Source organism: Amblyomma americanum, chromosome 6, assembly GCF_052857255.1.
Source record: "Amblyomma americanum isolate KBUSLIRL-KWMA chromosome 6, ASM5285725v1, whole genome shotgun sequence".
In the NCBI taxonomy this organism is placed as follows: domain Eukaryota; kingdom Metazoa; phylum Arthropoda; class Arachnida; order Ixodida; family Ixodidae; genus Amblyomma; species Amblyomma americanum.
In genome coordinates this window covers 198,708,400-198,726,497 of record NC_135502.1, presented here as the reverse complement: position 1 = coordinate 198,726,497, position 18,098 = coordinate 198,708,400, and the positions used below count along the sequence as shown (strand labels likewise).

At 46.6% G+C, this 18,098-nt stretch overlaps 1 protein-coding gene across 1 annotated transcript in view; it reads left to right on the top strand.

Annotated features, from left to right (window-relative positions):
* Positions 1 to 18,098, top strand: part of LOC144095163 (calcium-activated chloride channel regulator 4-like) — a 601,494-nt gene that overhangs the window by 561,929 nt on the left and 21,467 nt on the right. Inside the window, exon 15 of the mRNA XM_077628955.1 lies at positions 3,999 to 4,139. Coding sequence (XP_077485081.1) covers positions 3,999 to 4,139 — 141 coding nt within the window. The remainder of the gene's footprint in view (positions 1 to 3,998; positions 4,140 to 18,098) is intronic.

Genomic DNA, 18,098 nt, shown 5'->3' with positions numbered 1-18,098 from the left:
TGGCGTCCGGGGCAGCTGCTTTTTATACCCTCGGAGTCGAGGGCAAGAAGGAACGGCTAGGGATGAGTCGCACGAGACGGCGACGCACGGACATGTTGAGACGTGAAGTGACGCGTCCGCCGGGCCGGCGCCGGTCAGACCTCCTCGCCTCCCAGTTGGGGAGCTCCTCTCCCCGGCTGCCGCGCTTTGACAAGCGTGGGCACCAACATGCACACACACACACGCACACACGACGACACGTGGCATCGAAACCTGCCTGGACGCGCTTGGCGGGAGGCGTTACGGCAGCACTGAACGGGCCCAAAATGACCGCCACTTTGAACGAAGCCCCGACGTCCGTTGCATCCGCGCCGGCTATACCGCGCGTCGTAGGCGAAACGTAACAAACAGCAGTGATTTTCTTGTAGCAACACAGCAAAGTAGGCGAGCTGGTATTGCATCTTAAGGTATGAAACAGCGTAACTAACACGAAGGACCAGAAAAAGAAGAATACACGGACACGCGCTGACTTACAACTGTCTGTTTTAATCGGAAAACCACATATTTATAATCTGTAATGGCCGCGTCAGAGCCTCACGTCATCATCACAAACTACAACCTAAACAGAAAGAAAAATAACAATTGCTGAAATGTAAGCACCTACACGTGTAGGCTTTCACGTTGTTCCATCAGCCATATCTCGCGCTTAGACAAAACCATCAAAGTGCTGGTCATACACGAGTCAGCTTCTGTGAAGATATGCTACGCCTCTACTACTTCTCGTACTAGTTGCTCTTTATGACGATACAGCACCACAGTGTTGTCAAAGTACGGTGTGCACAGGCAGGATTTGCAATGTGCAACCAACTTTGATGAACAAGAGCCTCCCAAATAATTAGCATGTTCATAATTAACAGGCGATCATTGAGGCACCTGCCTGTTTGACCCACGTATAAATGGCCGCACGAGAACGGAATCCTGTAAACCACTCCAACGCTGCACTGCACAAACTGAGTGCCATGACCAACTCCACACCCTTCTTTTGTGTTATTAATTTCTTTCTTGCGTTTCACTAACGCCGGAACCTTGCTCAATTTGTTTGGTGCAGGAAACAAGATCTTGCAACCAGAGAAACACGTGCAAAATACAAACCTGCACTCGATGCAAATTAGTTGCTGTTTTGCTTACATTATTAACACGAGTTTTCACATAAGGCACTAAGCAGGATTATCATTTTCATGTATTATTTTGTAAGACAGAGCCATAAAGTAAGACATTCAGTTGCCCAATTCATGCAGCTTCTCTAGCACGGCTTAAATTCACATAGACTCCCTGTATGGAGGAGAAAAATAGGCATGGCCTAGGCAAAGGTCTTCTTCAAGCAACTTAGATTAACGACAAAGCCGTTTTAACGTAAGATATGCTTAAAGAGAAATTCCGCAGTTTGAAAACCAAACTGCCAATGAAATAAGCTTTACTTTGCTGAAGATGTTGCTAATACACCAGGGACAGCCCATTCCAAAATTGTATATATAACAAGCAGTGCAGACAATGCTCACTTATCTACTGTTTTGGGAACCAGAATGACTGTTACGATCTCTCATTTTGTTCTGGTCAGAAAAAAGTCTTAAACATCACTGTAAGGCTATAAGAGATGACGTATGCATATATGCCCTACACACACTTGGCTGCTTATTTTTTATATCATTGTATTTTGCGACAAAAATGCTTTTACCCTGTGAATATATCTCTACAAATTATGCTTGAGATAACCCCTGTACTTTGTCAGTGTGTCTTGTTTCCCGGAATATTCCTGTTTCCTCTTGAATATTCCTCCTGAATATTATCTTGTTTCGCTGAATTTCTTAGCCTCATCCAGGACGTATCAACGAGATCTAAGAGAGTTTACCAACTCCCACAACATGTTATGTGTACACTGAAGGTGGCCTGTATGGCCTTTCACTCAGTACTAAGCAACCACTTTGTTTTTCATTCACATGGGCACATTTAGAATTGTTTGAAGTTGTTGACACAGCATGCCGGCTTGTTTCTGTATATATCAACGTTGACTGGCTCTCAGCACAACTCTCCAAGCTTGTCTGCAGTGCTGCATTCCTACTCCTGCAATTCTCGTTGCAGTACGAGCTCAGGAAAGACTGCTAAAAAAGAACTGGTGGCCCGCTGTACTGTGCAAAAACCAACTTTTACATTTAAGCACAGTGATGCATGGCTTGGACCATTTATTTGTCACCACACTGTGCTGTTTTAATTTTGGCTTTTCCAATGCACTGGAAAATATGACATAAGGAACTGAGTACTGTGGCACGCTCACTCTTAGTTTCAACTGGTCTTGCATATTCCGAATTACTGTGTGTTCATCATTTTCTCGTGTATTTGGGTTCGTATTCGAGAGAAGTGTTCTAAAATATGGAATTTTACGTGCATGCTTAACCGCAGCGGTGGCCTAGTGGTTGAGCATCCACCTCACATGCGACAGGTGCGGAGTTCGATCCCCCAGTGCTGCCGGGTACCCACCGGTGATACATGTGGTACCAGCTTTCCCTGGCTCGGTGCTCGGCATAATCAGGGTGAAATGTCTGGGAAATGGGTCAACCTGACCTCGAGTAAACAAAAAAGCAACTTGTGTCATGGCGCTCTTTGGCCGCAGATGCTATTACGCCATTAAATTGCATTATCACCATCAGCAGCAATAACAATTAAGTGGAGAGATAGAAAGGAGGCCTGTTTACATGAGAGTGACCACCAACGTTTATAGGTGACTATAGTTTGCATGAATTAATGAAAAATCTACAAAATAAAGGCAAGCAGTAATACATGTAAAACACTAGTGTGCTAATCCGAATAACTGATGATTTAAGCTGTACCTTATCTTTACCTATGTGAAGTTCACGGTTGTATTACAAAAGGTCGATTTTGAACTGCAGACGTAGTTCGTTCTAGTCCCGTGTCCTTGGCTCTGAGAATTCTCTATTCGAATCACGTCGTCGTGCTAAAATCATCCTTGCACGTTTGGGTGAAGCGTAACTTTCAATGGGGCACTCGTCAAATATTTGGGAGCAAAAATCTTACACCGCAGTGAGAGCGGTTGCATATAAGGGCGGTTTTTCGCGGAGTCCAGCCGACTAGCGATCGAAAGAGTTGCGTCACGATTGTGGTGTGATGCCTTTTTCACATTCCGAAGTAGATATACCGGAAACATTAGTCGCTTCCTGCGACGCTGTTTTAGATAAAGCTGGCCTGCCGTGTTGCAAAGTTTGTTGTGACTTCGCGGATATCAGGGTCGGCCGCGCCGAGATCCATGACTATCACAGCTGATCGCGGCTTTACCTTCCACGAAACATCCCACAGCTAAACATGTATCGATGTCTGGAGTGAGCCAGAATCAATGTGGACATTCGTATTTCATGATGTATCCATGTTTTCTTACGGCACATGCCTGTGCTGTCGCACGAGCGGCAGTGACCAGCGCACCAATCAGAACGCTGGAGTCGTCCGCTGGGTAGCATGCAGCAATCTTGATCGTACAACAACTTATCATCCCCGCTCCCTCACGCGCCCGTGCTGCTCACTTTTCTTGCTATAATAGCTCCGTGTTCTTTGATCACAGCCTTTTCTTTATGATTAAAACGCGGTAAGCAATCGGTACAGACCATCGTGGACATGTCCTCATCATTCCCAAAAACGTCATGTTCTTGCCAGTTCCTTCGATACGTTAATGATTCATCATGGAATCGCAGCGCTGGCAGACAAGGACACAGAGAGAACACACACACTCTGCGCAATTGTATGTGTGTGTATGTTCTCTGTGTCCTTGTATGCCGGCGCTGCGATTCCATGATGTTCGACAACTACCAACTAGCCCAGCAACATACCGTGCATACGTTAATGACTGAGGCTTCGTAGATTCGTTTTGGAGCCCACGAAAGGCATGTGCTGTTTTCAGGCTACTGCGGAGTCTTTCTTCGCACTCTTAATTAGTGACGGACGTTTCTCCCCAGTGAACGTTTCGGCGCCGATGAAGAAAGCCTACCGCGTTGCTGACCTGCTGGTCACCGACACGAAGCCAGATCAGTGGATGAGCGAGATTCGCCGCTCCGAGGGTGTGCCCTGTCCGGTGTTCCAGCGATACGTCGACGCCGGTAAGAACGACGAAGTGTCCGTTTCAGCTCATGCAAGTATTTCTTGGGCCCGAGGGACTACTGTCAGGTAGGACTTCTGGGGCTAATTGGATCACATGAGCGCTTGGTTTCAACTGCGCCAAGAAACACGACGCCGAGGCGAAGAAACACGAACAAGCGTGAACTTCCAACTTGGTTTCTGAAAGCAGATAGGTTTTCAATGTACGGCTTTCATTTCGCAGCGCAATCTAATCACCTGCGATTGCAGAGAAGACCAAGCGAACTTAACGACAAACAAATCACTAATAGAACGAGTGTTACCTGCAAGAACTGCTGCGTGATCGCATAGGGGAATGTTTTCTTTCTTTCCTTGCGGTGTTGATCAATGGGAGAATAATACCTTGATTAATATGTCGCTTGAAGACAATTATTTGAAGCACAAGCAGCATCACAAATTTAAAAAATGGAAACATTCCCCTATGCACTTTGGTTTCTCTGGCAGGGTGGATTCCTTTATATGTATATTAAACGAGCCCCTCATTTCCCTTCCCTTGTCCGCTAAATAGCTTTAGCCTATGTGCCATAACAACACAACAACAGCTAAATAGCTTTACGAGGGTCTCGATTCTCTCAGTCTTTCTTCCAAAGGTAGCATAAGAGGGCTGTCGCACAGCTTCCGCCCTCACCGTCCGATAAGGTTCCACGTCATCGGACGTACTACATCGCCAATATGGACGAGCGAGGCGCTGCCGAGCACTATTAAGTTGCGGTTACACGCAATCATAAGTACCTCCGATAGCAGGATATTGCAGAGCCGTCGACGCAGCTCAATAGGTCAGCGTCGGGCGCGAAGTCGGCGGCCGTGGATCCGGATCCCATCGGCGGCATCATTGTTCTTTCTTCCGGTCGAAACGTTCGAATAAAGATCGTTACTTTTTCCACCGTGTTTCAACTCTATTGCGTTTATGTTGTACCATATCCATCCGATCTTCACGCCCTACTGATATATATATATATATATATATATATATATATATATATATATATATATATATATATATATATATATATATATATATATATATATATATATATATATATATATATATATATATATATATATATATATACATCGAAGTATACGCTTCATTTAAGGAAACATTTTTATTTGACTCGACGTTTCGATCGGAGGCCCGATCTTTTTCAAGAGTGACCATACAGTGCATGGGCGCGTGTTCTTATAGCATGGGACATGACACACAGAAGGCTTAAAAAGAAAAGAAATAAAGAAAAGTAAAGAAAAGAAAAAAGGGGGGAGGGGGCGGCCGGGAGAATGGAACACAACTGACACCGATGGCATATTAGGGAAGCAAAGGTGGCGCGTCGCGTACCCGTGAACTCACTGCACACGCACGTACGCACACACGAAGCGAAAGAGGGGGGCCGAGCTGGGTGCGCACGCGGCTACTGCGACAAGAAAAAAGAAAAAAAGAAAAAGAGAGAGAGAAGCAAAAGCAGAGAAAAGGGGCAAAGCAAAGAAGAAACATGGTGGGGCTTAACAAAAGAAGGGATGCGTCCGCCAATTGTGGGTTTCGTATGCCTCTGTCCGCGTATGTGCGGCCCCGAAAGATGGCCCGGACGAGGCGGAACAGGTTGAGACCGCCCAACGTGGCTCCACATGGTGACACGCGAGCCGCTAAAACCAGATGAGCTTCCTGTCACACTAGGCCAACAGTCGGCCGACTCGGTCTGCCAAAACCATGTCGTCGTGATGTCTGGCTCTATGTCACACTTCGCCGACGAAAACAGTCGGCCGACTGTCGGCGTCGGCGCCATGTCTCCCACAAGAAGGCAGTTGGCCGATGGTCCGCCAACTCCCATGTTACACTAGCGAGACAGCGTGCGAGACCTCCCGCCGACTTGGCCCTTTCTCGTTCTCACTCTTCTTTTGTCATTTCCTGCTATGCGAAATTCATGGGCCGGGACGCTTCATTTTTAACTCATTTAAATAAATCCCACCATAGTAAAGCACTCTTTAACAATCGTGATTATGAACCTAGGCTGAGGGCAGCCCAGTACTGAGCGGCACTTATTGCTGGGTCAGAAAGGCATGGCTCGAAAAAAAAAAATCCAGTCGCTCGCGGGTAAACAGGACGGGAGAGACTCTTTAAGGCTAAAATAATAAAAAGCAAAAAGAAATTCTCGTTGACGCGGATTCGAACTACGAACCTCTGGAATGTGAAGCTACTGCCATACCCACGACGCCATGGAGAACACAGTGATTTTCGCCCTTCAGAGGCGCTGATAAGAAGCACTCCGCAGTGTTGCACTCGCGACAGAAGTAAAGTCGGCGACCCATGTGCGAAAACTCGGCCGGCGCGCTGCACCGGTCGCTGCTTGCGCGTTGCAGCCCCACTGCAAGCAGGGACACACGGAGCAGCAAGCATCGTTGCGCCGCTCAACTCAAGCACTCGAGCTCAAAGTGTACGCTTTGCCACCCGCAGCGGTCTGATTACTGCGTGTTGATGTTCGCACCAGAAAAGACAAAATAGCCATATTATCAGAAAGACCGCCTGCTATACAGGAGCAGCGACAAAACATGCTTGCGCTAGTAGCGAGCTTTCGGCAGCGGCACCGCCCGCGGTCCCGCCAGGCGACGAACTGTGCTGCTGCCTGGCGCAGCGGACGCCGCTTCGCAAGTAGCCTGCGCTATACCTCTTAATATCGCTTGGCTGTTAACAGTATAATCGCACCATGAACTAAAATTATGGTCAATTTCCGCGACACCTTCGGCTGCGGAGCTAGCGGACCGCTGCGGGCGACAGGCGAGCCGGACCACAACGGCGGGCCAGCGGCAGCTTGCGGGGCGATTCTGGCGAGAAATTTTGCTCTTATCAAAGTTGTTGCTTTTACCAGCAACTCGGTGTTGATCAACGATCCTCATAAATGATACATTTGTCACATTTTTCAGTCTCAGCGTTTATTGCTTACGTCAAAAACAATCTTAAGCTGATTTTTATAACGGCGGTGGACGGGATCCATACTGGCCTGCCGGCGAGCAGGCTCGGTTTACTTCACGTTCGCACAAGAAAAAAAAACGAAACAGCCATGCTATCAGAAAGGCCGCATGCTATATTCGAGCAACGACACCATGCCTGCGCAAAAGCCGCGCTTTCGGCAACGACGACGCCTGCGGGAGCGCCAGGGCGACGAACTGCGCTGCTTCCCGGCTGCCGTACTCGTCGCTAAGCCTAGCTGGTTTCGCATCGATGCCGCAGCTCAGGGAGCTTTGGAACTAGCCAGCGCAGTAATAAAGGAACTCCTCTAGTCACACCAACCTGTCCGATAATAAAATAAAGTTATGCTCGATTTCCGCGACGGTTTCAGCAGCGGATCTAGCAGACGTCAGGCGAGCCGCACGAAGCAGCAGCAGCAGCAGCAGCAGCAGCAGGCGGCTATAGGATGAAATTTGCTTGTATCGTAGTTATCACTTCAACCAGCACCTTGGCATTGGCCAACGATCCTCAGTAATGATACCTTTTTGGACATCATCTATCCCAGAGCTTGTTATGAACATAAACAAACAGTACTATAGCGAAATCGTGTTCGTGTCTCGTGAATGTTTTTGCTCAGCGACCGATCTCGCGACGTCACGGTCGGCAGACCGGTTTTGTCGGCGTCGCGGGCGTCAAAGCATGTCACACTACGAAGGCATCTGGTCGTCGGACGAGTTGGTGTCGTTGTCGGCCTAGTGGGACAGCTTGGTCTGCCACAGACAAGGTCGGCCGACAGGGTTGGCCGATCTTTGGTGTCTTTGTCGGGTCGGCGTCGGCGGCGTGTCGGACTAGTGTGACAGGCTTGTTGACAGAAATGCAAAAAAAACAAGAGATATAGCACAGAGAAATTTCAAAAAATAAAAAATAACAAAAAAAGAGAAGGGGACATATTGCCCTCGCGGGACCAAAGAAAGAGTTGAACGGCAGATGGAAACAAGCCGAAACTGACATGCAACAGGGGTATGACCTCAGACGACTCGGTCAGTGGTGGTACTTTGTCTATTAGGGTTGAAATTTTCTTTGGTTTCTGCCATCGAAAGAGACGATAGGGTGCCATGGTTTTCGTTGATGCCCTTTTGCACTGCGTTAAATTTGAAAATAAAGTATGATTCGCCTTGTTCGCGCTCCCGGGTGTTTTTAAAGGTACTCTGCAATATCGTTACTTTAAGTTTGTCAAACTCGTGGCCTTTTTCGAGGAGGTGTCTTGATAGTGGGAGGCCAGGGAGAGATTGAGTATGTGAGCGGTGGTTATTAAATCTTAATCGGAAGGAATTGTCTGTTCGGCCAATGTACTGCATCTGACATTCGCCACACTCGAGCATGTAAACAACATTACTGGAATCGCAGTTTAAGTCCTCTCGGATAACATGTTTGAAATCTGAATGGGTACTTTTAGTCAGTGCTGTGGTTTGCATGTGTTTGCAAACATGGCATCTGCTCTTTCCGCAAGGTGTGCAACCCACCGGCCTCGGTTTATTAACCGTTGAGTGCACAAGGTGATTTTGTAAATTTTTTGGCCTTCTGTATGTTAGCCGGGGGACCAATGGAAAAATTTTTGAGAGCCACTCACTTTGTTCTATGATATTGAAGTGTTTTTGAAGGATTTTGTTAATATTCGGTAGGTTGTCTGTGAATGTCAGTACTAGATTAGAGCGATGCGGTGTTGGCGGGGATTCCGCAGGGATGTGATTACGGTTAGTCACTTCCGCCCTTTTAATGGCATCGTCGATGATTGAAGGCGGGTAGCGCTGTTTCTTAAGAATTTCGCCCATGTGTTTAGCATTTTTTTGAAAATCTTCTGCTCGAGAGCAAATGCGTTTGAATCAGATAGCCTGTGAGTACGGAATTGAAGTTTTGCAATAGCGTGGGTGGCAACTGTTGAAATGAAGATACTGTTGTCTGTCTGTGGGTTTTTTATAAACGCTAGTGATTAATGCACCCCTGTCAACACGAACAAGCACATCAAGGAAGTTAATGCTATTAGTTGAGTACGTGTGTGTGAAAGAGATATTTGGATGTATGCTGCTGAATGAGGTGATAAACTGAATTAGTTTTTCCTCTGTCTCTGCCCAAATTATGAATATGTCATCAAGAAAACGTTTATAAAAAGCCGGTTTGGTTGGATATGAGGAAAGGAAGTGTGATTCAATTTTGTTCATAAATATGTTAGCGTAATTGGGTGCCATTTTTGTGCCCACAGCGGTACCACTCGTTTGAAGATAATATGAGTTATTGAATTCGAAAGTGTTAAGTTTAAGGACCAAATTTGCAAGCGTTTCGATGGCACTTGGACTGGGAGAGTCTAGGATTCTGTGTTCTTTATAGGCTCCGACCATGGCCTGTATTCCGTCGTCATGGGGGATATTAGTGTAAAGTGACACCACGTCCATGGTAACTAGGAAAGCGCCATGAGGGAAGGTGACATCGGATAATTCTCTCAGGAAGTGGCTAGTATCTCGTATGTAAGATGAATGTTTCGGAGGTATATGTTTGATGAGGGAATCGATGTAATCGGAGATCGGTCCTGTCAGTGTGCCGACGCCAGAAACAATAGGTCGCCCCGGATGGTTCTCTTTGTGTATTTTCGGAAGCATATAAAAGCGCACTGTGGAGGCATTTTTTGGCGTCAGTGCCTTACTTATTCGCCATGGTAAATTCACCTTCATCGGTTAGTTTATTCCGAGTTTTTGCTATGATCCTCTGGTGTTCAGAGGTGGGGTCTGATGACAGTTTCTTATAGAATTTTGAGTCGTTGAGTTGGCGGTTGGCCTCCTGAATATAATCATCTTTGTCCAAAATAACTATACCTCCACCCTTGTCGGCGGGCTTAATGACGATGTCGGTTCGTTTCCCGAGTGAGTCCAAAGCGTTACGTTGTTTTTTGTGAGGTTGGGTGGGCCAGATTATCGTGTCCCGAAGGCCTACAATATGTCCGTCTGTACCGCTTTAATATATAGGTCTAGATATATAGGTCTAGGAAAAATATAAGAAAGGAATTAGAATCGATGACCATTTAAAAAGAGATCACCTAACGTGGATGCAGGCGTTCCCAAGATGTCCAACGATAAAAAATAAATAAGAAAAATTTTAGAAAATTAAAGAAATAGAAAGGCAGGAAAATTTTCTTTCCCATAACCTCAGGGCTCGCCTTAAAAAGGCCCTGGACATGTCGCTCGTCTCCGCATTCTTTTGACAAGAGTGAAGCGCTTGACCCCTGTGCAACGAGGGGGCAACATTCATAAGAAACTGGTAGGAGGGGGTGGAGGGAGAAAAGAGGAATGCCAACGAGACCTCTAAAAAGAAAAAGTAGTGAAAAAAGAAAAAGAAGAGAAGAGCCATTGTACAAGACTTAGAAATATTTGCTACTCAGAGAAGGATGGTGGCAACACGACAGAATACAAAATAGGGCATCAGCAAAAATAAGAAGTTTCTAATCAATCCTTACACGAGCACTCCGTACACACGCACGCACGCACGCACGCGCGCGCACACACACACACACACACACACACACACACACACACACACACACACACACACACACACACACACACACACACACACACACACACACACACACACACACACACACACACACACACACACACACACACACACACACACACACACACACGCACGCACGCACGCACGCATACAGAACATGTCTGTTCCCTCTTTGTCCGTGTTCTTAAAATTAGGTCAGTTTTCAGCCCTCAATATTTGTGTCTGACAGCGTGCATGTAAACAACGAATAAATGCATACCATGTTCTATTCACGATTCTTATGCGTGCTGCTGTCAGTAGAGTGAATGAATAAAAATATTGCTTAAGTTTTGAAACTAGGATCATATTAGTCCAATTTCCCTCTCTTATAAACCACTTCTATTTCTGAAATGCTTACATATTTGCCGTCGCTTTGTTGAGTCATTGTAAAGACATTCCTATTTCCAATTCAGTATTCCAGTTATTACTGTCTTCAAAACTCGAACAATGCGATGTTATGTCTCCAGTGTTCGTAATCTTCTGGCATGCATGCCTGTGCTCGTGCAGCCATTCATTCAGACTTGTTCACATAGACACAGTTTTCAATCTGGCCGAGGGGGAGGCAATGGGCTCTCTCTCTATTTTTCATTCCTTCCTTGAAACTAACCAAAGCCTTTGCTCTTTTGTCTAACTGTAGCAGGTCTAAACAAAACCGAAAAACAAGCCCAAGCAAACAACAGACTTTGTGAAATAAATTTATGCAAGGAGACTGCACCTAAACAGGAATGCGGGAAGTGAAATAAAAAAGTGTTGCAACGTCATCAGCAAGCCACATGTGATCACCCCGAGGATATTGCCCGCTTTCGCTTTGTATAAAGAGTTAAACCTTCAGCAATTTCTTACACTGAAAGCAAAAGATAACCCAGGAAATATTAAAAGCAATGAATCCGTTCAGACCAGTCCCCGGACGCTTCTACCTCCTTCAGAAAATTTACAAACCAAACCGTCCCGGCCGTCCCATTGTCTCAAGTAACGGCACACTCACCGCAAAAATATCCAGCGTCCTCTAATTTCTATTCACGGACATCATGCCTACAATCCCCGCCTACGCTCAAGACACTATTCATATTTCAGAGTGCTGTCTAGCCTTGAAGTTCCCGATAAGAGCTTCTTAGTCACAATGGACGTGACGTTTTTATACCCAAATATCCCCACTCAGACGGGGCGTGCCTAAAGACGGACCCTCCAGTTCACCTGGATGAGGAAACTGTATTATTCTTGGTTTAGTACTCAATTTCAAGCACTTTGAATTTGAGAGAAGGAACTTGGTTCAGGTGAACGTTCCGGTGATGGGGACCAAGACGGCACCAGTCTAGGGCAATATATTCATGGCGGCACTCGAAACCAAATTTCTGCATACTCTGACTCCGAAGACACTCCTCTACAAACGCTTTCTGGACGATATCTTTCTAATCTGGCCCCACGACGAATCTTGCCTTTTAACACTTAAATTTAATTACAACAAATTAGCATCTCAAAAATATCTATAAATTTTTACGATGTAAAAGTATAGAAAAAAAAGGAAACGTACTGAACACACCCTCTAGAGAAAGTGCACTGACCGCCCGCAGTGTCTACATTTTAAGGGCAGCCACCCGCAGCCATGCAAGACGAGCATACCTTACTCGCAGGCTCGATGACTTTGACCTTAGTTTGGTGCGCTTCCTTGCACCAGGGGTGCGCCGTCCGAGTCGGTTTGTTGACTGGGAGGCTAGTCGCACCCGATCTGCTCCGCCCGGGACAGGGTAATGACGACTTGTAACGGCGGAAGTTAACGAGAAAACGAATTGAAATTTATATACATTACAACATGCACAGCATACTTAAACAGAGTGGCAGATAAGATGGAACTGGCGAACACGTAAATATTTCCTCCTCAGCAAAGTCGAGGACGCAGAGCATCTAGGCCTAGCCCAGAACGACGGATTGGGTCTCGGTTTTAAGCCCTCGGGAGTGCCTCTCGCACTTAGGAAGCATCCAATAGCAGCAACACGATTGGTGGCTTGCGGCGCACTGCTTCCTTCAACCTTGACCACTCTTTTCCAAAACACAAGATAAAAAGAAAGTAATCATATTACTTACAAAATGCAATGCACAGAGCGATCTCCGCAAAAACGATTGGATCTCCGAATCGCGCGTCCCGCCCCACAACTTTGATAGTGCACGCGAAACCCTATCTCAAGGGGAAAAAATTGCTGATGGCCTAGCTTTGTTAGGCCAGGATATAAGTAGCGAAAGCACGGCGACTTCTGGATCGTAATAGTTAATATATCAAACCCGTGCATTCACTAGATGCGCCTTTATTAATAATTAAACCTTGAGGCGTCGTGCCGTAGTGGTAGCGTCTCTGCCTGAAAAGTCAAAGGCCCCTGTTCGGTTACCAGCCTCGATGCAGTTTTTTTTTATTCAGTGAGTGTGCGGGGGTTTCAGTGCCTCGCCTAGAAGTTGCCACCGAAAACGTTTTAACGGTTAAGCGCGTAAAGGCGGGCGGAGGGTACGGGCGGCTCCGCGGCGAGGCGTGCAGTGTGACGTCATGCCAGATGGCACAGCGAGTGCGCGGCGTCCGCCCAGCTGCGGCGGTTGCTACGCAACGGCTCAAAGTCTGTCTCTGTGCCTCCTCGGAGCACCGCCACAGCGAAATCACAAGTTCGTGGCCAGTGTAGCTTTCCATACAAAAAAAAAAAAAACTACATAGACTCCGGAGTCCTTTTCCGCACGGGTCAATCCGACACCTTCCAAGAACAACCCCAGTTATGACCCCTAGTGCGGTTTTTACGCCTAGGACATTCCAGGTAGTCGGAAAGGTACTGTCATGCTGTCGCCCCTTGGAAGGAAAGAGAGGGGGTTTAACCCAGCTGCTGTCAGCGGTTTAAATGAAGTAATTGTGACCGGTAGAGAGAAGCAGTTCGGTTTGGTGATAAAGCCAATGGCCCTGGCCTTCTGACGAACCGTTAACAGCCAGCCACATGCTGATTTGGGCCAGCATGAACTTTGGGACACAAACGAAGAGAGACACATGGAACACGGAACACACTGCTGTGTGTTCCGTGTTCCATGTGTCTCTCTTCGCCTGTGTCCCAAAGTTCATGCTGGCCCAAATCATGGATTCATACCAACTGGCCCAGAAAAATGCCACACGCTGATGCCTGTCACCGGCCACCCTTCCTACATGGCAAATACCGCGAAGTAACGCTGTATATCTTCCCACCGCCAAACGCGCCTAATGCTGACTCATCGACCCCCACAATGACCATGCTGAGCAACTAAAGACAACTTTTTTACTCAAGGAATATCCAGCTTCCATCGTGGAAGATTGCACCCTGAAAGCTCGCAGTCTAGACCGGAATAGAATAGTCAGTTCCCAAAAATTGCAGCGTGGTGAAAGGCAAACCAACCTCGTTCTCACACATTCATCAAACATTCCACGCGGGAACAATACGCTCTCTAAACATTTTAACATTATCCAGCAAAACAGTTACCACTCTCTCATTTTTAAATAGCCACCAAGAGCAGTATACCAGCGCAGTAGGAAGCGCAAGAACATTTTAGTTAAATCCAAAATACTGCCCAATACTAACGCGAACCCCGGTTGTCAACCTAGCCGCAAACCACACTGCAAGGTTTGCAGTCACATGCTGACAACAAACATTGCAAAAGGTACCTTCTCTGAGTTTAGCTTCAGGATCAAAGGAACTTTAAATTACGACAGTGCAAATGTGGTTCACATGCTCCACTGCGGTGTGTGCGGCATGCAATACATTGGGCAGACAGAAATGCCGTTCAGGTTGCGATTCAACAACCAGAAGGCCCACATTAAGGCACTGCAAAACTTGCCCTTTTCTAAGCACCTATGTCTGCCGCAACATACATTCAAAAGCAACCTGGTCGCCCTCCTCCAATCGGGCTTTCAAACAAGCCGCCAAACAGAACAGAGAGAGTCATATTTCACACAAATCTTTTGGGCACTAACGCAAGGCATCAGTAAGGACTTAGGCAATTTTTCCTTCCTCAAAAACCTATCTAACGGAAGGAGGCGAAATAAGCTCCCATTTGTGATTTTTGCAGTCACGCCGCTCACCATGTGAGCCCCCCTCCTTCTTCCCTTTTCGTCCAGTTCCTTCAAGCCCATCAGAATTGTGGGCGGTGGGACGCGCTGCAGAGGCTCACGAACGGCTACTGGTTCCTCTCTGCAGTGCTTCGTTGTGGGATCTGGTTTAGGCACAGCGATCGAATACCGAGAAATTCTGATCAAAAACATTTTTGAGCGGGAAACTTTTTATGAACGCAATTTTTTTTCATATAATGCAAGATTTTGCTATAATAATCAATATATCCGCAGACCACCCGACGGCAGTCTTGAATTTTCTTTCTATTAACGTTTCTGCAATCCTCATTGCTTTTCAATGGGAGTCTTAAATGTTCGATGAGATCTATCCTAACGCTTTAAAAGAAAAATTTTGCTGCATATTAGAATAATGAACAATTGCCTTCACTGTTTTCGTGGAAGTAACTTACCATGTTGCAATTTTCAAAATTTTTGGCCTTAATTGCTTTACGTGGGATGACCGCTTTTCCGCACTTCTCAGTTTATTCTTTTATTGCGCTTTCGTTTTTTTTTTCATTATTGCCTTCCCTTGTGCTTGAAGTTCTCGCACCCGCTGAAGAAAAACTTGCTTGCGACTTCTCGGTGAAAACTCAACCCTCTCTACCTCCGCTACACGTCTGTTAACTCAGTTTTTTTTTCACTTGCTTTTTTTACAACCCTGCTTTCTTTTCCCCTTAATAGACGGTGGCACTCTTGCCTTCTACGTCTTGATGTGAGTGCCCGCGTGCGTGTGTGTGTCTGTGCGTGTGTTTCTCTTCAAAGAAGAGAAATAGTGTTCCTCCTCTCCACTACATTCAGTGCAGTAAATACAACGACAGACCACCATTCGATACCGTTGGCAAATAAACCAAGATAATCGTACCGGCTGTGACCGTGTCATTCTGCAAAACTGCTCCCTTGGTAAGAGCACCGGTTGGTAAGAGCACCGGACGCGATATTCGGAGGTCGTGGGTTCGAATCCCACCGGCGGCATGGTTGTTTTTTCTGCTGCTTTATAAGTAATTTTCTTTAAGCGATTTATTAATCTAAGAATTATTATCCTACTGATAAGCATAACACATTAAAAAAAATTAACGTTCCCCTATGCACCTTGGTTTCGGTGACTGTTGGCTCCCTTCATAAATTTGTCAAACGGGCCCCTCATTTCCTTTAACTTGTCTGCTGATAGCTTAACGAGGGTCTCGGTTCTGGCAGTCTTAATGCCAAAGGTAGTATAAGAGGGCTCTCGCACAGTTTCCGCCCTCGCCGTTAGATGACGTTCTACGTCACGCTCGCGGTATTACAGGACGTGCTACGTCCGCCGCTATGGTCGAGGGTGGCGCTGGTGAACACTCTCAAGGCTCGCTTACACCCAGTAAACATAAATACCCACGAGAGCAGCAGATTGGACAGCCGTCGCCGTAGCTCAGTTGGTAAGAGCACCGGACGCGATATTCGGAGGTCGTGGGTTCGCATCCCACCGGCGGCATGGTTGTTTTTTCTGCTGCTTTATAAGTAATTTTCTTTAAGCGATTTATTAATCTAAGAATTATTATCCTGCTGATAAGCATAACACATTAAAAAAAATTAACGTTCCCCTATGCACCTTGGTTTCGGTGACTGTTGGCTCCCTTCATAAATTTGTCAAACGGGCCCCTCATTTCCTTTAACTTGTCTGCTGATAGCTTAACGAGGGTCTCGGTTCTGGCAGTCTTAATGCCAAAGGTAGTATAAGAGGGCTCTCGCACAGTTTCCGCCCTCGCCGTTAGATGACGTTCTACGTCACGCTCGCGGTATTACAGGACGTGCTACGTCCGCCGCTATGGTCGAGGGTGGCGCTGGTGAACACTCTCAAGGCTCGCTTACACCCAGTAAACATAAATACCCACGAGAGCAGCAGATTGGACAGCCGTCGCCGTAGCTCAGTTGGTAAGAGCACCGGACGCGATATTCGGAGGTCGTGGGTTCGCATCCCACCGGCGGCATGGTTGTTTTTTCTGCTGCTTTATAAGTAATTTTCTTTAAGCGATTTATTAATCTAAGAATTATTATCCTGCTGATAAGCATAACACATTAAAAAAAATTAACGTTCCCCTATGCACCTTGGTTTCGGTGACTGTTGGCTCCCTTCATAAATTTGTCAAACGGGCCCCTCATTTCCTTTAACTTGTCTGCTGATAGCTTAATGAGGGTCTCGGTTCTGGCAGTCTTAATGCCAAAGGTAGTATAAGAGGGCTCTCGCACAGTTTCCGCCCTCGCCGTTAGATGACGTTCTACGTCACGCTCGCGGTATTACAGGACGTGCTACGTCCGCCGCTATGGTCGAGGGTGGCGCTGGTGAACACTCTCAAGGCTCGCTTACACCCAGTAAACATAAATACCCACGAGAGCAGCAGATTGGACAGCCGTCGCCGTAGCTCAGTTGGTAAGAGCACCGGACGCGATATTCGGAGGTCGTGGGTTCGGATCCCACCGGCGGCATGGTTGTTTTTTCTGCTGCTTTATAAGTAATTTTCTTTAAGCGATTTATTAATCTAAGAATTATTATCCTGCTGATAAGCATAACACATTAAAAAAAATTAACGTTCCCCTATGCACCTTGGTTTCGGTGACTGTTGGCTCCCTTCATAAATTTGTCAAACGGGCCCCTCATTTCCTTTAACTTGTCTGCTGATAGCTTAATGAGGGTCTCGGTTCTGGCAGTCTTAATGCCAAAGGTAGTATAAGAGGGCTCTCGCACAGTTTCCGCCCTCGCCGTTAGATGACGTTCTACGTCACGCTCGCGGTATTACAGGACGTGCTACGTCCGCCGCTATGGTCGAGGGTGGCGCTGGTGAACACTCTCAAGGCTCGCTTACACCCAGTAAACATAAATACCCACGAGAGCAGCAGATTGGACAGCCGTCGCCGTAGCTCAGTTGGTAAGAGCACCGGACGCGATATTCGGAGGTCGTGGGTTCGGATCCCACCGGCGGCATGGTTGTTTTTTCTGCTGCTTTATAAGTAATTTTCTTTAAGCGATTTATTAATCTAAGAATTATTACCCTACTGATAAGCATAACACATTAAAAAAATTAACGTTCCCCTATGCACCTTGGTTTCGGTGACTGTTGGCTCCTTTCATATATATTGTCACGGAGTTCTCACGGAGAGACGCTTCAACAGCTGGAGTCGGCAAGAGGAGACGGAAATGGCGGCCGATCCGCGATAGCACGATCGCAACCTCATCGTCTTCGCGGACAGCTTGCGCCACCTGGCAACACTAAGCAGGGACTTTCACCGGAGCTTGGACCACTC